The sequence below is a fragment of the Lepidochelys olivacea genome, assembly GCF_965140295.1.
Source record: "Lepidochelys olivacea isolate rLepOli2 genome assembly, chromosome: 3".
In the NCBI taxonomy this organism is placed as follows: domain Eukaryota; kingdom Metazoa; phylum Chordata; order Testudines; family Cheloniidae; genus Lepidochelys; species Lepidochelys olivacea.
In genome coordinates this window covers 133285360-133308008 of record NC_140413.1, presented here as the reverse complement: position 1 = coordinate 133308008, position 22649 = coordinate 133285360, and the positions used below count along the sequence as shown (strand labels likewise).

At 39.8% G+C, this 22649-nt stretch overlaps 1 protein-coding gene across 5 annotated transcripts in view; it reads left to right on the top strand.

Moving 5' to 3' along the window:
* The window catches only part of SIPA1L2 (signal induced proliferation associated 1 like 2), a 179376-nt gene that overhangs the window by 61911 nt on the left and 94816 nt on the right, over window positions 1–22649 (top strand). For all 5 annotated transcript variants that reach the window (XM_084624844.1, XM_084624846.1, XM_084624843.1 and 2 more), the window contains 4 exons: window positions 3572–3705; window positions 6822–7010; window positions 12854–13028; window positions 22517–22620. In XM_084624844.1, coding sequence (XP_084480970.1) covers window positions 3572–3705; window positions 6822–7010; window positions 12854–13028; window positions 22517–22620 — 602 coding nt within the window. The remainder of the gene's footprint in view (window positions 1–3571; window positions 3706–6821; window positions 7011–12853; window positions 13029–22516; window positions 22621–22649) is intronic.

Genomic DNA, 22649 nt, shown 5'->3' with positions numbered 1-22649 from the left:
TTAAAAATCCCCTTCCAAAAGACCAGTGTCGTGTCTTCATGCTTTCATTCTCTAGATGCACCTCCTCACTCGTTAAGTTCTCTTCCTTGAAAGCATCCTACCTACCACCTTTGATTCAATGTAAACTAATATATTTAGCTGAATTAAGTTTTGTTTCTGAACGTCTTCCACTTTGGACAAGAGATAAGCTGGAACTGCCAAGTTTGGATCTAGTTCTCAACTTTTCCAAAGCCTGTAGTTCTGACCTGGGGTTTTGATTTGAAGCCCATCTCTTTACGTAGCCATACAATACTGTCTGATGGTTTCCCAAGTCTTGTAGTAAAGCCTTGGAGAATCATTAAAATTAGTGTTATGGGAAAGTTAGTACATATAAAGAACTGATGGGCTTCTCCTTTTTGACAAAATGATGCGTGGCAGCACCAGACCTGGCTAAAAAATATTGGCACCTTTTCCTTGCTCTGGAGTTAGGACTTCCTCTCACTAAAGTTTCCTTTCTTACCAGAAGCAACTCCTACAACTGCTTACCTTATTACCAACCCATGTTTTTCCCACCTTTTTTTTTTCTGCCCACATCTTCAAAATGGGTTACCCTAGAAATTCCATGTTGGTTGTTTTTTTTGTTTCCTGTGCTGAGAAGTGCCTTTTTAGCCAAAATTTCTTCAAAAGTGGTAGTTTAAATTTAGTTTCATGAGTCCGTATTTAGGTATTTAAATAAGGGGACTGATATTCAGAAGGGTTGAGCACCCAGCCACTTTTTTAGAAGGTGATGGGAGTTTGTGTGCACTCCACACTTCTGAATATCAGTCCATTTATTTAAGTACCTAAATGTACTTTAGAACCTGAAGTACGTCCCCTATCTTCTGACACACTTGGTCTCTGTGGGTTTGGTGGTGGAGAATCACTTGTTTTAAAAGATGTACACTAACATTTTCAAAAATGGAAGAGAAATCCCATTTCAATGGCAAGTTATCAAGAAAACCTTTCAGAGATGTTAATGAATTTCAAGATTGTGGTACGAAGATTGACAGTTTCTCACTTTTTTTTTTGTCCTAGACATATGAACAAACTTTTTGTAAACTATCCACTGCTAATTTCTAATATATTTAACTGTCCAAGTGAAGTTAACTGAATAGTATAGATGAAACTTGTCTATGGCTCTGCGGGAGAGGACATCCAAACAGTATGTTCTGTCAGAATACTGAAAAATGAAAAAGCCCCAACTGTGTATAACTTAAAAGAATTTCCCAGACAAATGTTATGTCTATGTATTGTCATTTCAACCAGTTGGTTTTTGTTTGTTTTTGAACATTAAAGGAGGTTACTAGGCTATGATTACAGGTTTCTTCTCCAATGAATCCACGAGGACAAGGTAAATATAATATGGATGAATAAGCAAATCTTTCAATAAGTTGTATGTCTGGAGGAGTTAACAGTCTTCCTTTATTCAGCCTGCAGAGTTTTTGCTATTTTACGTCATGTGCAGATATTTTCTATAAACCGTAAGATGAATGTTTAAATTGCGTTGACAGCATGATTTTATCACTTTAGACACCACCATAAGAAATACATTTTTTGTCCAGAGATGTTTTAATTTCCTGGCAAAGGACAGAGCTGAAGCACAAAGCTTTGTGTTTACTTATGTTACATGGTAGAAACCTAGTAACTAAAGGAATACCTTTATCTTGATTTGCATCAAAAACCAAGGATAGGAGAACCTTAAGTAAGGTGCTTGCCTTTAATCACAGCTTGAATGTGCAATTATGGAAATTCCTGTTAATAGTAAATGTTTGGATTCTATAGTTATCCCAGACCAAATTAAAAAATACTGTTGATACATACAAATATGTTGAGTTCATTTGAGTAACCTACCAAAAATAAGATTTGCCTTGATGACCAATTTAGGATTGTGTGATCTTTTTAACCTCTCTACTTCTGCTTTTGTTAAAAATTAAGTAAATAATTTAAAGTAAATGTAATGCTTGTGAAAAGTGCCATATTGGCACTACTGGAGACTGAACTCATCTTTGGAAAAACATGTAGCCTGTGAGCATGAAAAGATGATTGTCTGTGCCCCTTTGATCCTTAGTGTCATTTCCAGGATTGTTAACAAGGGTTTATTCTATTCTATATAGTTTTCTTTATACCATGCTCATCACCCTAGTATCTGAGCACCTTCCAGTACTGCATTAAGCAATGTGACTACACATCTGTCACATGTTGTTCCTCTCCTCCCCGAGTCTCTCCCGAGAGGGAGAAGCATGTGAAGTGGAGTGTCATGTTTTTGTAGGGTGTGTTTATCTTTAATATAAATATACCTGTTGCTGTAAGTTTATGTAAGAGAAGGCAAGGCCAAAGAAATGTGCCTTGCATTTGGAGCAGAGAGTGGTGAGGTTTTGTGATGGTCCTTAGCTCCTGGAGGAACCAAGGGTACCAGCTGTTGTGGATGCTTTCCATTAGGAGCTGCACAGACACCACCAACATGCATCATATAGATCCCTGAAAGGCCATTGAATGTTAACAATTTTCGTTTGTTTTCAGTCTGAGCTGTAGTTAAGTTGGTAAGCTAGTGGTAAAAGGGTCTGCATTCCATTACCAATCCTCTAGGCCTTCTCTCTCCCCCTGAAATACACTTCTGTGAACATTTCCTATAATGATGCTTCTACTTAAATTAATTCACAGAACCTGGAAAAAATGTGCCAAAGTGAGCAATAGCCAAAAATAGAAATCTGAAGAAAATTAGAGGAACTAGCTTTAGTTCACTATTCACAAAATTAACAGGTTGCCATAAACTGAAAAGTTGTTAGCTTCAATTCTTTATGGTATTGTTAGTATTCTGACTCCCAGGTCTGTGCATTAACCGCAGGACTATCTAAGTATTTTCTATCTCTACTGTAATTTATTAAAAAAACCCAACCCACAGTGTTATAGTTGATTCTGGTAAATGATACTAGAGCTACAAACTTTCTTCTAATATGTATAAAACTTGCTGTTTGTGCATATTATTCCACACTGTGACCTAGATTAATTTAATACAGCATTTTATTTAAAATAAATAAAATAGTGGCTTGTTTTGTAATAGTAAACTATATAGAAAATGAGTGTTGTTTTCCAGTTCCTACTATAGATTAATTTTGTTTCCACCCACTACAATGAAGTCATCATGTTAATTTCTGACAGTTGTTATACTGCTTTAAGACACGAATTGTCAATCAATGATAAAGCATGCCATGACACTTTATAATGGTTCACTCTTGAAATATTACTAAAAGGCAATATAGTTTTGAAAGATACATGCTGCTTGTCTACTCATGAGAAATGGATGTGATTTAGTTGTCTATAGAGAACTTGTCCTAACAGATATTTTGATTCTTGTGCATCTGTAATCTTAACTGGAGAATGTAATTTCTTCTATCTAACAATGTTTAGACATAGAAAAGCCATTGTATGGCGCACAGTGCAACAGTGGATGCCTGTTTATCACTGTAAGACTTCTCTTGTAAGATTTGATGAAGCCATCAGTTTAACACTTCACTATTCTCTTCCTTTTTGCGTTCATTCTCTTCTTCTACAGAGCATCAGAACTACTTTGGAATTGATGAAAATCTAGGTCCTGTTGCATTCAGCATCCGGAGAGAGAAGGTTGAAGATGCTAAGGAGAGAGAAGGATCTCAATTCAACTATCGTATAGCTTTCAGGACAAGTGAGGTACTGTTTAGTGAGTGTTGTTTTAATGGGGAGGAGGCGGTAAAAGAGAAGTTAACCCTTAGAACACTGGCTGTTTTCTCATGCCAGCATCGATCTGGGAATTGACTTTTAAAAGATTTTACAGATGAATACATTTGCAGGGAGGTGTGTGTTCTGGTAGCATTAATACATGTTGGAGCTGATGCCTGAAGAAAAATTTTGTTTATTTTCCTGCTTCCTGAAGTGCTCCCTTCCTTTGGTTGGGAACCATTAGAGAACAGTTGGATTGGTTGCAGGTACAGTACATATATATTCAGAGGGTCCCATAAGGGAACAGATGGAGAACTAAGAGAGGGCAGACATCAAATAAGGGAAGATAGGTTTGGACTGAGGTGCTTCTGGAGAATATTAGCTTTCTTTTGGCAGGAATGAAAGTTTGGGACAAAGGGGAGGGATGAGGAACTTGAAGAGGTTTACTATTCCTCAAGGTATGTTACAAGTGTATAGTTTCAAAATGCCTGTTAAAATGCTCTCTCTTCAAAAGTGATGTACCATATTTGCGGTCTGGAATAAATATGGGATGCCAAATCTCCTCTTCCAAGTATGTAGTTTATGGAAGGAGAGGGAATGCTAATACCTTACTGAAGCAAAAATAGTGGATCCTGTTTGAAGTAGAAGTGGCCTTTGATTGTATTGGAGGTATACTTATCAAACCTGATCAAAACTTTCACATTCAGGCTAGTTTGTATTTTTTTTCCAAACTGGTTCATTCTTCCTTTATCACAGCAATGAGTTACATGGATCCTATTTTTAGTGGTGATTTGAAAGAAAGTTTCAGGTGTATGCCATCTTTGGTTGGTCTCTGTCATAAGCAAGTGCAAACTTTCCTTTGATTCTCAGAACTTTGTGCTCTTCATCATGGCAAGAAACACCTGTTAGCCACAAAATAGCAGTTCTTGATTAGAGCTGTATAAATAACTGGTACAGTGGCTGAATTGTCGGAGGAAAATGGGGGTTGACTAAAATGAAACATTTAGTTTTGGTTTGGGTTTTTTTACCTTTTGAAATAAAAGTGAACTAAAATTCAAAATGTTCTGTTTCAAAAAATGTCAAAACAAAACTTTGACGTTCTTGGGTGCAATCTAGACCAGTGAGGGGCTGTCACCACTTGCCCTGCAATTTGGGCTGCCTCAAAATGCTTTGCTGCTGTAGCTCTCAATGTGGGCTTCTGACAAACAGCCTGCCAGCATGCAGGTAACACCCACAAAGTCTGTGTGTATAGCCACAATACATGCCGAGTCCCAGATTTCCCACAAAAACGTGTGCTCTGCACTGTCCAGTCCTCCCCTGAACAGGCCAGATACACTAGGTCCATTGCCCCTCTAAAGGGATCAGGAGAGCATTCAGTCACAAAAACATTTGGTGTTTTGGGGATTTTTTTGTTCTGAAACAATTTAGCGAATTCAGCATGAACTTGCTAAATGTTTTAGCCAACCCAAATCTGCATTTTTTCAGTGAAAGTTTTGTCCAAAAATTTTTGCCCAGCTCTATTCCTGTTAACTGTAAGAACATAAGAATGGCCATACTGGGTCAGACCAAAGGTCCACCCAGCCCAGTATCCTGTCTACCAACAGTGGCCAATGCCAGGTGCCCCAGAGGGAGTGAACCTAACATGTAATGATCAAGTGATCTCTCTCCTGCCATCCATCTCCAGCCTCTGACAAACAGAGGCTAAGGGCACCATTCCTTACCCATTCTGGCTAATAGCTATTAATGGACTTAACCTCCATGAAATTATCCGGTTCTCTTTTAAACCCTGTTATATTCCTAGCCTTCACAACCTCCTCAGGCAAGGAGTTCCACAGGTTGACTGTGCGCTGAGTGAAGAAGAACTTTCTTTTATTTGTTTTAAACCTGCTGCCCATTAATTTTATTTGGTGGCCCCTAGTTCTTATGATGGGAACAAATAAATAACTTTTCGTTATTCACTTTCTCCGCGCCACTCATGATTTTATATACCTCTATTATATCCCACCTTAGTCTCCTCCTTTCCGAGTTGAAAAGTCTGAGCCTCTTTAATCTCTCCTCATATGGGACCCATTCCAAACCCCTAATCATTTTAGTTGCCCTTTTCTGAACCTTTTCTAATGCCAGTATAGCCCTTTTCTGAATCTGTAATGTTCAGGTTTCCACTGTGTGTGTATAAAATATATATATAAAAATGTATTGTATAATACCAAGGCTTTGTCTTCACTGTTAAAAAGAACTGTGTGTGTGTGGGGAGGGTATTTGTGTTTGTTTTTGTATTTTTTTTATTGCAGGATAATTAATGCACACTAGCTATCCTACTGTAAAATCCTAGTAGAGACAAGGCACTGTAGTTGTTACTGTGAGATCAACACTATATTTCTGCCTGTGGCTGATCTCACCTATTCTACCTCCCAGTAAAGATTTGTCTACACTTCAATTGGGAGGTGTAATAACAGCACAGGTAGGTGTACCCTCCGCTAACTTTGATCTAGATCAAAAGCTAGATCTAGTAATGACAATAGTGAAGCAATGGCCATACAAACAGCTGCTGGGCTAGTCCTGCCTGCATAGGACCCTGGGTGCAAACTCAAGCAGTTGCTGCCCATGCTGCTATTGTTACTCAAGCTAGCTTTGATCTAACTAGATCAGGATATGTCTCTGTGTGCTGTAGTCACATCTCCCAATCTGCAGTGTAGACATGCCCTAAAAGTACAGTGCCTTGTCCAACTAGGATTTTACAGTTGGATGGCTAATGCACCTTAATTATCCTGCTGTAAAAAGACTTACCTTTTTTGCACTGAAGACACAGCCTAAAGAAACAAAAGAAATGAGTTCAGGATTTGAGTACCAGCCCAAAGTTTCTATTTTGTAGTAATTCTACATTGTCTAGTGTTACTATATTTAACTTCTTTGTTTAGAAGTTACAAGTGTCTGTTTCCTCTTTAATGTTTAAGTTGCTTCACTAACCTTTGCACTATCCTCAATGAATTAAACATAAGTGTCTCTCTCTCCCCGCCATCCCCACACTTCGGAGCCTGAAGATTGGATTTTAATAGCATAGTGTTAGAATTATAAATATTCAATGAGGTTTTCCACTCTTGCTGCAGCTTACTACATTGAGAGGAGCAATATTAGAAGATGCCATACCATCTACTGCTAGACATGGCACAGCACGAGGCCTGCCTCTCAAAGAGGTACTGGAATATGTAATACCAGAGCTGAGCATTCAGTGCCTGAGGCAGGCTTCCAGCTCACCCAAAGTCTCTGAACAGCTGCTTAAACTGGACGAACAAGGGGTATGTAGTATATGATTTCTCTCTAAAGACTATCCACTTGAAAGAACATGTACCTTTTCCTTAAATCTTTTGTTGGTGTTGTAAATAAACACGAATTTGTGATGTAATATATTTTCTCTTGAACAGCCATTGCTCTATTTTTCAAGAAGAGGTCACACACAGCTCAGTATTTTAATGACAAAATGAGAATTGTGACAGGTAATGGTTCAATGACTCCAGAAAAATGCCTTATTGCCAGAGTTGCAACTACTTGAACAATAATTTGTGTTTTTCCAAGCAATATGCCTTTTTTGATTCCCAACTTGGGAAAGACCAAGTAGCCTGTAGAGAATCCCAAGAGTAAAAGAGGGAGAGAATATAGTTAGTGCTATCTTTTTAAAATTTTCACAAAAATGGTTTTCACAGATTAAAGTCCATATTTTCTATGCCCAAATATTGGATATAAACATAAAGGTTAACCAATCTATATTTCTTAAAGACAGAGTAGGTAAATTTCTAAAGATTTATAAAATCACGATAAGCCTCTACATCTAAAACTGAAATCAAAGGCAGCTGGAAGTACTCAGCACTTCAGAAAATCAGATGAATTATAGTTAAAAATAACATTTACTTATATCATAGTCCCATGAATCCCAAGTTAGTGTTCATATTTTAACTTATAATTAGCACGCTTATTCACTGTAGCAATCTTATCAGTGGAGTGAAATGTTTGATAGTTCAAACAGCTGAAATTCTAATTGAGACTATCTAACAGGTTAACACTGCATCAGCAATGAAACAAATGTACACTTTAAATTCAGAGTGAATAATGGTGAGATTTAACAGGTTCAGTAAGGTGAACCTGCTCTGTTCAAAGACTGCCAAGCATGTTTGCTGCATCTGAATAATTTGTGAAGGACTAGCTTGTGAATACTTTTAGTACACCTATGCAAAGAATGTTTAAGATTTTAATTTTAAATAAATGATCATTGTACATGCAAAAAAAGTGACTATCGTGTCTTAATGTTCAGTATTAATTCAGTATGAAATAGTGATTGTGTCTAACATGTTAGTGTATACAAGGCATTCTTCTGTCTTCTCTTCTAGTTGTAACAGAGCCGCTGTAGATCAATAGAGAGTTCCTAGCTATGAGAATGTCAAGCCAGTTCTGCATACCCATTTCCTCTATATTTCCCACCTCATTTGCTCTGCTAGGAGACAAAGAATTTTTAATAAATTACCAAATATATGTTTTTAAATTGAATGTGTGTTTTGCATAATGTTTTTACTTTCTCCTTTGGTCTGTCAGAGTTCATGAAAAACTGTAAAGGAAATCAGGAGCATTCAGCCAATTTTTACTCTTAGTGCTCCTCAGGTTCTACATCTTTACAGCTATATTTTTTGTTTAAACTCAAGTGAGTTCCAGCTCATAATATCAATTATATTAATTGGCCAGAGTGGAATCACATTTGGGGCAATGTAAGGCATTTCCTTCTTTAAACAAACTGAATGGTGCATTTATAGAACTCACTGCCATCACCCACAACCATAAACCGAGACTGTAATTTGGGTGTCCATTGTGGAAGCATAAAGCAGTCAAACAAACCAAAGTAATGTTATAATAGTCGGTGACTTTGAGATACAACACTCCTCATTTTTCCTTTTTGATGCCTGATGTTTAGTATTGAGAATTCAGTTCTGTTGTGAAATGTACTGTCATCGATATGAATATATTATTTTAATATTTCTTCAATGCTTCTTATCTTGCAGTAGTTACTGAGGCAAATACAGAAAGCTGTGTATAGAACTACCATGAGATCCTTTTATGATTTTAATCCTCTTAGGTGTTTAATGCATTGAGTTTATTAATCAAGCAAATAGAGTCTTTCATGGCAACTGAAGGTGATGGCTGGCTGTACAGCCACATTTTTTTTTAAATGTGAACCATGGTCTAGTGGATTAATTTGGTCACCAGGGTAATAGTCATTTGAGAGACTGGTATGTAGGAAATGTTTGTTTGAAGCTTTTCCACAGTTGGAAGCCAGTGCTTGCATGTAATTGTTTCCTCTCATTTTCTACCAAAGGTTTTGTGACCAATGAAATCTAGTATGGCTTATGGAGAATAGTAATTGTTGTGGGTAAATTGTTGTTCCCATGATGACAACAGCAAAATAGATGTGAAATGAATGATTAACCTCTTTCAAGAATATAAATAAATAATCTGTATTTTCCTGTTTGTTGTGAGAAACAGGCAATTAGATCAACTTCGGATTGACCATAGGTTTTATGGGAAAAGCCACCTGTTCTTCTGGAGATCAGGATGGAATATTTTTAATAATTGTACTTTTTCCGGTGATAGATTATGGTGTATGTTCTTATTGCATGGGAATCTTTTTGCCCTTCTCTGGCACAAAGGCTGGAATTTACAAAGGGGTCCAAGAGAATTAGTACTCAAATTGCTTTGAAATTCAGTTGATGTTGAGCACCCAAGTTCCCTGGGTTCCTCTGAACATCGCAGCCAAAAAGTTGAACTGTGCAGGATAGAGATCCTGAAGTTGTCATCTAAGCATTCCCTTAATAAATGGAGTGTGATCTGCTTCTCATCAAGCATAACTATGCTGATGTTTATTCAGTAGCTAAAGCATCATCCATTCTGTAATGACTAACAAATATCTTCCCTGAGTCAGAACAGATAGTATTATGAAATTGTTCTCAGTACCAGTGGAGTTAGGCCAGATTTACATCAGTAAAACAAAGTAAAAATTGTCCCATTGATAGGTTTAATTTAATAACCAAGAGTGAAATTCTGGCCCAATAGAAGTCAAGGGACGTTTTGCTACATTCTTTGTCATGAGATGCATAGAATCTGATTCTTTCCAGAGTTTTTAAAAAATATCCATGACTTTTTGAAATTTGAGGATTTTTGTATATGGTGGGTGCCTGTGATAATTAAGCCAATTTTACCAATCATCTTGAGTGCTGGCAAGTTGAACACTAGGCTGCATGAGAGACAAACAGTGCAGGAGCTCAGAAAAGCAGTGACATCACGATGGCACAAAAGATCAGTTTTGTTAACTGGTAATGGGAGATTTTATTTCTCCAGGGGTGATAAGGAGTTTTTCTTTATTAAAAAAAACAACCCAAAAAACAGCGCACAAACCACATAGTTTAACTCTTCATAACTGCTCAGTCATTTAGTACAAGCACAGCTATTACTAAAATGGGAAGATAAAGGTAATTTGAGGTTTAAAGCCACTCTCATGACACTTGACTCTTTTTGCAATATTTTCATTGCTTGCCTTTTTTTACCATTTGTAACTCATGACTTTTCCTACCAGTTGTCATGATAAAACATGAGAGTGATACCACACCCATGAATGCCTAATGTGAAGTAGATTTTTGTCATCCGAGTGTGCTTTGACAGGAAGAGTATTATATACTCTTTATTCTACAGACCTAGACAGTAGTCCTGAATTTTGATTAAGGAAGTACTTTAGAACTTGATAGTAAATGTGAAAGGTGTGTATGGATAAATGTCTTAAGGGAATCTGATGTGACTGATGATCTCTGTCAGTTTGTGAAGCTCTAATAGGTGGTAGAAAGACTAACAGAACTAATCCACTCATATGGGAGTTTCCTATTTGTTGTCTCATGAATCCAGCTCAAAAAATAAGTCAATACTTTTCTCAAGAAAATAATCCCATCTAATCTAACAATGTTTTAGTATTGAGATTTTAACAACATTCAATTGCAGTCTGATTTTTTAGTTTACAGTACACTGTGCTGTATTTCTCCATGTGAAGATGGTCAGAAAATAGAAAATTACTTTTTTGCAAAAGACACATGTGAGGAAAAGAATTTATTGATGCATATAAAAAATTAATCTTGTGAAAACCTATTTACAGTACTCATTTGAAGCATGTCTTTTAAATGGCTGTTCTCATATAATTAGAAAGGTGGAATGGAGAAGCACTTGAAATACAGGGGACCAACTAGCTGAAGTTTAAAAGCATTTGAAAATAGATAAAGCCCTGCATGGATACAAAAAGGTGTATCTGCATCTGAGCCGCAAAAATTGTCTGTGGATATCTGCAGATTTGCAGGGCTCTAAACAGCTCCATGGTAGGGTTGCCAACCCTCCTGGTTTTGCCAGGAGATTCCCGGAATTGGGCTCTATCTCCCAGAGGCTACAGAAGCCAAAGTGGGAGATTTTAGGCCACTAAAAGTCCAGCGGCACAGCAGGGCTAAGGCAGGCTCCTTACCTGGCCTGACTCCACGCCGTTCCCGGAAGCAGCAGGCACGTCTTTGTGGCCGCTGGGAGGGGGGCCAGGGAATCTCCACGCGCTGCCCCTGCCCTGAGTGCCAATTCCACAGCTCCCATTGGCCAGAAACTGCGGCCAATGGGAGCTGCGGGTGCGGTACCTGCAGGCATGGGCAGCGCACAGAGCCCCCTGGGGCAGCAGGGATGTGCTGGCCGCTTCTGGGAATAGCGCTGGGCCAGGGCAGGCAAGGAGCTTGCCTTAGCCCTGCTGTGCCACTGACCGGGAGCCACCTGAGGTAAGCACTGCCCAGTCGGAGCCCGCACCCCAAACCCCCAGCCCCGAGCCTCCCTCCCGGTGCCAGCAGCCCAACCCACTTCTGCACCCCAATTCCCTTCCCCAGTCCTGAGCCCCCTCCCTCACTCAAACTCCCTCCCATAGCCTGTACCCCGCACTCCCTCTTGCACCCGAAGCCCCAGGCTCAGCCCGGAGCCCTCTTCCACACTTTGAACCCCTCGGCCCCAGCTCAGAGCCCGCACCCTCACCCCCTGCTCCAGCCCAGTGAAAGTGAGTGAGGGTGGGGGAGATTGAGCGATGGAGAGAGGGGGATGAAGTGAGCGGGGCGGGGCCTCGGTGAAGGGATGGGGCAGTAGGGCAGGGCAAGGGTGTTTGCGTGATTAGAGAGTTGGCAACCCTATCCACAGGTCACTGCGCAGCAGGGACACAGGGCTGTGTCAAGCCCCCAACCCCACTTTTCCCCAGAGACATCCTGTTCTGCCACCTGCTCCACCCCTGCCATACCACCTTCCCCGCTCTGGGCAGGGAGGCTACAATTCTGGGTCCTTCTATGCAGCCCTCCACCCTTATGCAGTTATGGCTGCTCTAATACATGTAGCCATTACTGCTTGCTCGTTTAAAGAACTACCCCACCTTCAAAATGGCGCATGGCTCACTCCCTTCTGGGAGTTGTAGTTTACCTCCTCCCTCCGAGCAAGGTGGAGACTAAAATTCGTAGAATGCCCAACTCCCAGAATGCTGCTGCCTGATTCAGAGAGCCGAATTGGAGCCTGCAGGCTGGGTGACAGCCACTCTGTTTGGGTGAGTGTGGGCTGCAGAGCCCTGAGCGGATACCAAATTTGTATCCACATCCACGCTGCAATCCTCAAAAATAGTCTACGGATACAAAGCAGATATCTGTGCATTTGCAAGGCTCTAAAAATAGATTCCTTGCTGTGTTCCCAGACTGTGAAAGAAGACAGTTGTGCAGCCAGTACCAATTAAAGATATAAAATTGTAGAGCATGCAATACTGGACACTTCTATATATAATAGATAGTGAAGTCAAAAGTCAAGGATTTATCAACGTGTTCTATCTGTGCTTGAATGCTGACTGTCGACTTTGCTGAATATAGTTTTCTTTGTTATCTTTGGCATCAGAAATTTTCCTCACTTTCTCAAATAATTTATTTGATCGTATTTATTAAATAATCCTTTCCTGCTGTTGCAGAAATAAAATAGTAGTTTTAATAGTTAATTTTTTTGTTTTTGTTTTAGTTTTACTGCTTACCATGTTTTGCCATTTGTAATTTTACTTTTCTTATTTCAGCTGAGTTTTCAGCACAAGATTGGGGTCCTTTATTGCAAAGCGGGTCAAAGCACAGAGGAAGAGATGTATAACAATGAGACAGCAGGGCCTGCTTTTGAAGAGTTCCTGGATCTTCTGGGCCAGAGAGTACGGCTAAAAGGGTTTAGTAAATACAGAGCTCAGCTAGACAATAAAAGTAAGTTGTAATTCTAACATGTGGGAGAAGTCTATAATTCTCCAAAGGTAAGCACCTTTTAAAATTCTGGCTCTTGTTCTATACACCTGGTCTTGGGAGTTAACTAGCAAGAATATATTATAATTTAAATTCCCATAGATGCTATATACAGCATACCTTAAATTTGAAAGGTTAACACTCCTTACTGTGACACAATTAGAGAAACCTTTGGTGCTTCAATCTTCTCTTGCTTTGTCATAGTATCTTTGTGACTAAATTTATACCTATGTTATGTTATGTTTGCAACTATGAAAAAAGAACTATGTTAATATCATTGACTCACATTTTACCATCTTGGTTCTTAGTCTGAAAAGGAAAAGTGAAAGTTTATATATTGTTGAAGATGAAGTGATGGAAAAGGGACAGTTTTCCTCATTTGATGTAGGATTTTGTGAATTAATGTTCATACTTGAAGAAAAACCCAGTATTATCAACAAGGCAAACATTTTGCTGTTCTTCATGTAACATCCAAACACGTACCTGATTTCTATGGTGTTTCTGTGGTTTGAGATTTGTTTCTAGCTCTTAAGTTTCATTCTTTATAGATCGCTATAGGTCAACAGTGCAAAAGGATTAGAAATTTATTGCATATATTTAGTTTCTGATGAGTTTCTTTTGTTGCTGTTGATATATCTGAAATATGGATATCAACCTAGTCTGTGTACAATGGACATGACAGTTCACTCTGCTGAAGCTCACATTGTTGGCGCATTGCTGTTAACACGTTCTGGCTGGCTCCGTGCAATCAATTTATAACTATGAACACCTCAATTTGAGTTAGTCAAGATGGGTATGGTCAACAGAACTCATCTCTTTTTGTTTGAACTGGTTTTGATATCGTTTTAACATGAGATTCACGTGATTTGGTGAAATGCAGAGTAGATCTCTCTACTGCTTACGTTTATTTAATGCTTCATACTGCTTGGGTTTACTTATTTCTGCTATAATCTACCAAGTGTTAACTTTCAGCCAACCTGACTGTTGAAGTTGGCATGGCCTGCAAACAGATATTGGAATTTACCAATATACTATAGATGACATAACTGGAGCATTTTTCATTAGCATAGTGTATCTTTTTTGAAATAATACTATTGTTACTGCTAGATTTGCAAGGACGCCACATTCCTTTGGGATTTGCCAGGATAATGTTAATACAAATCTGTTCTTGATAATGGCATGTTTAGTACATTCTGTTTCAGTGAAAAATATTATCCATTTCTCTCGTTTGATGTTAACATACAACATATACATACAACATAACATATAACATAATATATATACCTGTTAACAATACTTAGATCTGGCTTAAATTTTCTGGGATCAGTACACACATTAGGGAAAAAATGACCAAATGATCTTTTGGATGTTCCACAAGGAGAGTGTGACTGAAAATCATCAGGCACAGTCTACATATCAAAATATATGCTGATACGATGTCATCAAATTTAGTGCCTGCAATTTTCTCAGCGCACACTTACCATGATTTGCTGTGAAAGCAAACAGCTGATACATTTTGCCCCGCGGAGTTTAGTAACATAATTCAGGTATGCTACTAACTGCTGTATGTTGTTGAAGACGATAGTGCAGAAAATATGCTATCATATGTTATGTTGCTGTCTGAAAGGGAGTGAAATCAAGATGACTGACAAAAGTTGTCTCTGGTTTTATGGTGAATATATAATTCTGGCTTCAGTAGACCGTTGTCTATTTGTGTAATCATATAATTCTTTTTTGCTGAAAACCATAGTGAATGTCACAGGAGTGCCAAGCTTACAGTTAGAATAAACTAATCTTTCCATATTCTACAGACTGAGAGTTTAAAATGCTCTATGATGGTCTGCCTTTTTGTCTATTAGGGTTGCTCTTCCTGCAAGCACCAGACAAAGCAGGCAGCTGCCAAACAACGTTATAAGGGAGCATTGCTCCACTTTAAAAGAGTATGTTCCCTAATTGATCAGCAACGTAACAACGAAACAATGTTAACCGGGACAACTTTAAGTGAGGAGTTTCAGAGTAGCAGCCGTGTTAGTCTGTATTCGCAAAAAGAAAAGGAGTATTTGTGGCACCTTAGAGACTAACAAATTTATTTGAGCATAAGCTTTCGTGAGCTGTATTTCGTGCTCAAATAAATTTGTTAGTCTCTAAGGTGCCACAAGTACTCCTTTTCTTTTTAAGTGAGGAGTTACTGTACTTCCTGTACCAGGCATAATGGTACCATAATATTTGCTGTTGATGTTTTACATTTTCATTTTTATAGTGCTGTAACTAATTAAACTGATTCCTTTCTTCCATTCCTGAGAAGTTTATGAATTAATGTGACCTTTTCACTAGAGGATTATTTATCCTTCAATCTATCTGTTTCACAGTTTTCACTGTCTACCGGTTTTTATCATACACATTATTCTGATGAGTGTAACTGGATGTATCTGGACCATTCCATGCAGATCTGCAGCATATATTAAATGCAAAAATATACATCAATGCAACATAAAGATCGTACAATTTGAAATATCAAAACCAGAAAATGGAAAAAATTAAGGCAACATTTCTAATTCTGCCACATTGCATACCCTGTATGTTTCATGATGTGTTTTATAACATAAATAGTAATATCATAGGCTACATGCTTACACAGAAAAACAATACTGAAAATACTATGTGCAACAGAGTCACATTAACATTGTTCTTGGAACTTTCTTTTTCACATCTTGAATTTTTCATTACTTTTAATTATGTAACCTTAAAGTGTCAGTAACAAAGCTTTTTACATTTTATTTCCTTATATTCCTTAAAAGGAAGTGAAGGTGGAAGAAATTGCTCTAGTGTTGAAGTTCATATCTCACTGAAGGGAACTGGGGGTCTTGCTTTTGTTGCTGCCATTGTTTGGATGAAGACGCTTTTCTGTTTTTTCTCCTCTCTCTGTGATGGGAGCCTTGCATGTCGAGCTCGGGTGCCTCTATTGGCCTAGTGCGGGGTTGGTACACCCCATCACCCTGTGGTTTCCCTGTTAAGTGGCTGATTTCTGCCAAGTTGGTCTCGGCCCCTGACGGGGTCACGTAAATAACTAGTCTGTGGTCTCAGGGCAGACGCAACAAACTGCCTGAAGCCCTGCAGCCTCCTGGCTGGGGCAGGCAATAGTACTTAGCAGCAGTCAGACTGCAGCCCCTGGGCAGAGCAAACAAACAGTCTAGAACCCTGCCACTTCCTGGCTGAGGCAAGCAGTAGTACTTGGGGAATAGCAGCAAGCAGGCTGCAGCCACTGGGTAGGGCAAACAGTCTAGAGTTCTGCAGTCTCCTGGCTGGGGCAGCAGTGGCACTTGGTGAATTAGCCCCTGGGCTGGGCAAAACGTCAATCGGTCTATGGCCCCTGGGTGAGGCAGAACAAACAAGCAGTCTATAGACCTTACTTCCCTCTGGGCTGAGACACAGAGCAGGTAGCAGCCTCCTCAGCAGGCAGTGGCTTGGCTTCCCTGGCAATCTTTGCCATCAGTGAGTCACCTGGAGCGTAGTCCAGGTGTTCTGGCTCTACTGCCAGGAGCTGGCAGTGTACGTCTTTCCTCCTCTGTCGCCTGCCCGACTGAGCTGGGCTGCCTCCTTTTATTTGGTTTCTCCATCTGGACTGAAGTTTTGCCCTACCACAGAACCTGATACCATACTAATGTGAAGAAGTAGAAGAATTCTTTTGCTGACTCTGCGTCAAAGAATTATTTCACAAGAAAGACCACCACCACCCACAACTACCATATTTCTACTGACAGTCATAAGCAAAAAGAATCATCCGACTGGTCACCCACCAGTGAACAAAACCGCATATTTGATCATTACATCAGGGGTGAAAGTCGGCCGGTATGGGCTAGTACAGCATACGGGTAAGAAGCCGGTACCGTCCAGCATGCAGCAGATGTTAAAGTGCTGCCGTCACTTTAACATCACTACCCCTTTTGCCTCCCACCCCCAGCCCACTCTCCAGCAGAAGACCTGCCGGTAGGGGCCCTACCGACAGGGCCACGAATGTGGGGGTGCAAAAGGGGCAGCTGCCCCAGGGCTGGCAATTTAAAAGATCCTGGGGCTCCCAGCCACTGCCACCCCTACCAGCAGCAGCCAGAGCCCCAGGCCCTTTTAAATTGCCGCCGGAGCCCTTGGCGGTGCGGGCCAGGCAGTGCAGATGGGCTGGTGGGGGATGCTGACCTCCATCTCCGCCCCTTCCATCCAAAGCCCCACCCCTTTCTGGGGCCCGGAGCCAGCCCCCGTACTGGTAAGAGATTAATATTACTTTCACCCCTGCATTACATTTATTGCCTCAGGAAAAAAAATTGACAGTGAAATCCTTAACAAATAATGCATCCACCACAATCTCTCCACTGCTGAAAGGACAGTTGTACGATCCCTGAAATTCAACCACCAAATAGCTGTCAAACAAATTGGGTGCCATCGTAGTCCTTGACTCTGATGGCTACATCAATGAAGCCAACCGACATATCTCTGACACGACCTATTATAAAGAACTGAATAAAGACCTTACACCACAATTCACAGAGAAATTTAAGGATAACCTTAAATTCTTCCCTAAACAACTCCAAGAGCAACTCTACTTCCTCATCCCCCACATACCCACTGCAAGGACCTTCTATATGCTTCCCAAGATACACAGACAAGGGAACCCAGGCAGACCCATCATATTTGGCCAGGGACTCTTACTGAAGGAGTATCAGAACTCCAAAAAACCATCCTCAAACCAATCACTGAACAAGGGGGAAATTTCCTCCAAGATGCAACCGACTTCCTCCAGAAACTATGCAACATCAACAAACTCCCTCAGAACACCATCTTTGCTACCGTGGATATCACCTCTCAATGCACAACATCCCTCACTGTGATGGAATCACTGCCTACCTCAATTATCTACAAGACAATGGATGCTCAGATATGCATCCCAAATGCATCGCCAAACTCATCCATTTCATCTGTATTCATAATAGCGTTATATTCAACAACAAATACTGCCCAAACCTTGGGAACAGTTGTGATTACTAGGATGGCTCCCCAATATGAGATCACCCCAAATAGATATAGTTACCCAGAGTCAGAGGTGGTGTCAAGTGGCAGCAGCAGTTCTCCGGTGCCCAGCCTTCCTCCTAGCTGCTGGGAAGATTGCTGTCTGTGTCTGATGTCTGTGTCTGCTTGCTCATAAAAAAAAAAAAAAAATCTAAACTTCTCCAAAGTGTGCTCTCACTAAACTCTTTATAGGTTTCTTCAAACAAAGCATGTAACGCATAATGGCCCCTAATAGGCTAACAGTTTCCCTAGAAACAGCAAATAATAATTCATTATTCTACTTTCCAGCAAAGTAACTTCAGCAAGAAATTTAAAGACACAGGTGCCCAGACCAAGGTCACCTATCCACACTCCCTTTCATTTTCATGAATCTGTTATTTCACTGTATCTATCCTTGTTAGTAACGCTGCAGCTATTGTTTTTGTTCTGTCTGCCAAGCCAAGGCCAGATTCTTTCTTGCTACATGGTGTCCTCACTTCCAGCTTATGGTGGCTAACTGCACAAGATGGCTGTGGGTTATGTCAAGTCCAATTCTCTTGTAACGGTGCCAGTGTGTCTTTGTCTCTGAAGAACGGGTTTGGACCAGCCTTTCTATTTCTGGAAAATGATACAGCAATGTTATACATAGAAACTTATAACTTTACATACGATGTTGATACACACATTTTACCAGGACAATTATGAGCACATTGTGAGTTTTCAAATGTCACCTCACCAAAGCATGCTTTTGTACAAAATTTATCATAGTCTTATAAAAGAGGTGAATATAATGATGTAGACTGTCACACCCATAGATCACCACACTTAGCTCCACAGATCCAGCAACCACCCCAGATGCATGAAGAAATCTGTGACCCACCAGCCAGGCATTCAGATACTACGGAATATATTCCAAAGAGAGAGTCTGGGATACGTACCTTAAAACGGTTTAAACAGTTTTCACTGAACAAATACACTCCACCAGCAAAATAGATTGCATTATGGAACAGGCCATCCTAATTCCCTGAGAGAACCTGCTTCAATACAGAAAAACAAACAAACAAAAAATACTGACAGCAACCTCCTATTTGACACCTCCCATTCCACCCTGGAACCCACATGGGGTGGTATCAAACAATTACAACCTATACTTGATGGGGGACCACATCCTGAAAGGAATCTTTTCCCCAAGCCCCTCTTTTGGCCTTCAAACAACTCTCCAAGCTCATCATCAGAAACAAGCTTCCTGCCAACCAGGACACACCAACTCAAAGTGGCACCAGACCCTGCAGAACAGATGGGAGGCCGGGAGCCAAAGTTTGCCAACCCACTTATTGATGTCAATACTGCAGCCTTTTAAAGTTGCAAAGGCTTTGGTTAGTGGACTAGATTGGCTTGGAAGGAATACTAAAAGAGCAATGCTGCAGATCTGCATGACATTTGACTCATGCATTTCACAAAATGCTATGCCTTACAAGCCAATCATAAAAATACAATGAACGATAGTACTATAGCACTGGTGTCAGTCCACTACTGTGTAATTTGATCTCTTCATGTATTTCTACCAATGGACCTCATAAGTCTCGAGCCAATATGAAAATATAATGTGCAGAATCAATGGAATCTCTAATAAAATTGAAATAGCCTGTTATCCCCACAGACATGCCAATCTACAGGGCTGCTTTAAAATAAAGAACAATAATAATTTGACAGTGATAAAGCAGGTGACATTCCTATATAAAGTCCTACAAAATCTATGACTACAATAATAATCTATTTTCATACTAGTATTTAAAATGAACGGTGAAATCAAAAGAAAAAGGTCTGCTTATCACGCAGTGTTTAAACTTAAAGTTGTTGAATATGCAGAAGCAAACAATAATTACGCCACTGTTCGTGAATTCTGTATCAATCTGTAGCAAGTAAGAGAATGGTGAAAAAATAAAACAACACTAAAAGATATGCCAAGAAACAAAAAATGTCCAGTGTGGTACGATTCATTTCCTGAGCTGGAGAAATATCTCAATAATTGGGTTGTTGAATGTTGACAAAATGGGTACATTGTCACTAGAACTGGAATTTGTCTGAATGCTATGCAAATGTCAAAAGATAACAAATACAAGTCAGTAAAGCCATCAATGTTTGTCGCATCAGCGGGTTGGTGTACTCGCTTCATGAACAGTCATAGTCTCTGTCTTCATCAACGAACAAAGATAGCGCAAAAGCTGCTGAGAGATCTGGAAGAAAAGAATCGAACCTTTCCAAGGGTTTATTATAAAATATCAAAAGGAATATGCATTTGAACTGTCACAAATAGGAAATATGAATGAGACACCGATGACATTCGATCTCCCAAGCAACAGAACGGAAAACAGTTTTAATTAAAACCACTGGCCATGGAAAAAATCCATTTTACGGTGGTTTTAGCGTGTTTGGCAAATGGATCAAAGCTCCCTCCTGTTTTTAAAAGAAAAACCTTGCCTAAAAATATGAAATTTCCTGCTGGTATCATCGTACGTGCACACAAAAAGGATGGATGGATGGATGAAAGTGGGACTATTGAATGGCTGGAAAAAATGTGGAATAAGAGACCAGGAGCGCTTTTCAAGAAACCTGCTATGCTCATTTGGGACATGTTCAGGGCACACAAGACAGATGAAGTGAAAAATGTGGCCAAAAATATGAAAACTACTTTGGTTGTAATACCTGGAGGCTTAACTTCAGTTCTACAACCACTTGATGTCTGCCTGAACAAACCCTTTAAAGAGAGGCTACACAAATTGTGGTCTGAATGGATGTGCTCAGGCATGGAGAAGTTGACAAAAGGTGGGAATCTTATGAAGCCCTATATCAGTTTGGCCGCCCAGTGGATAAAGGGTGCGTGGGTGTCCATTCCCTCGGAAATGATAGAAAAATCATTTCGGAAATGCTGTATCAGCAATGCACTTGATGGGTCAGAAGATGATGCCATATTTGATGATGACACAACAGAGGCTGATGATGAGAGGGAATCTGAGTCTGAAGATGACGCTGCTGACATTTACGATGACAATGCAGGTGCAGCTGTGACTGAAGCAGAGTTTAATTAACTGTTTGGTGAATCAGAGACTGATTCAGACTTTGAAGGATTTTAAGACTTTTTAAAGTCTCATATTGTTCTAAGTTACTTGTTTTAGATATCCATTTACTGATTTTAAATATTGACTGTAATTTTGAAAGTGAATACATATTCAGTTATTATAACAGGTTTTTTGTTATTACATTGAAATAATTCTAGCAAAACTTTTGAGTGTTTCTTGTGACGCCAGCTTTTAAAATATAGCAGGGGTTGGCAAACTTTGGCTCCCAGCCCGTAAGGGTAAGCTGCTGGCAGGTTGGGATGTTTTGTTTACTTGGGGCATCTGCAAGCACAGAGCCCCTCAGCTCCCAGTGGCTGTGGTTTGCCATTCCCAGCCAATGGGAGCTGCAGGAAGTGGCGCCACTTGGCTGGGAAAGGCAAACCGCGGCCACTGGGAGCTGAGTGGCTCCATGCCTGTGAATGCTCCAGGTAAACAAAAGGTCCCGACCCGCCAGCGGCTTACCCTGGTGGGCTGGGAGCCAAAGTTTGCCAACTGCTGAAATATAGGGTTGGCTTATGAAAGAGTCATACAGTTTTTACTATTTTTACTTATCCATCTTGGGGGAGGGGGGGTCGGCTTACAAATGAATGGGCAAATGAACGAGTATATACGGTACTTATAATTGTGAGTTTTCATAATGTATCATGAAATAGAATGTAGTTTTGTTTTGTTTTTAAAGTCTCAATTGCAGCATTTGTCAAGTATGATAGATAGAAAAATGCTGTCAATATTTTCTGTAGATTAATATATGGCATAGCCAAGTGCCAGTTAAGGAGTTTGTTCTATAAATTTAAAATTGTGAAGTATTTGTAAGTACAATCTATGATTGTTGTTATTATTTAGGGGAAAGTACTGCATGGTCCATGGTTTGTATGTTGAAAAATGAAATGTTTGACCACGTTTTCAAAAAAATAGGAATACATTTTGAACCTGTTGCTGGAAGTTAGCTAATTTCATATTTAGGTAACTAAATATGTGGCTTGATTTTTCAAAAGACAGGGAGAACCTGCAGTGGCCACTGTCTTCAAAATTAGATCACTCAAACCCCAATCTTGCAAGGAGCTCAATGTGGACAGCTTCTGGCAAGACCTCCGAGCCCTATTTATGCCTTAATATGGATTTAGGGGCAGATCTTCAGGTGGTGAAAACTGTCATAGCACCATTGAAATCCATTTAACCTACAATTAGGAATCTAAATAGGAAATTTTAGCCATAATATGTAACGAGTGGTGTCTTAAAAGCAGTGTGAAAGTTCTGTTTTACTGACCCTCTTTTTATAATGAAATTTATTTTCAGCTGATTCAACAGGATCTCATTCCCTCTATACCACCTATAAAGATTATGAATTAATGTTTCATGTATCAACTATGCTGCCATACATGCCCAGTAATAGGCAACAGGTATGTTTTCTTAACTCACATTTTTATAG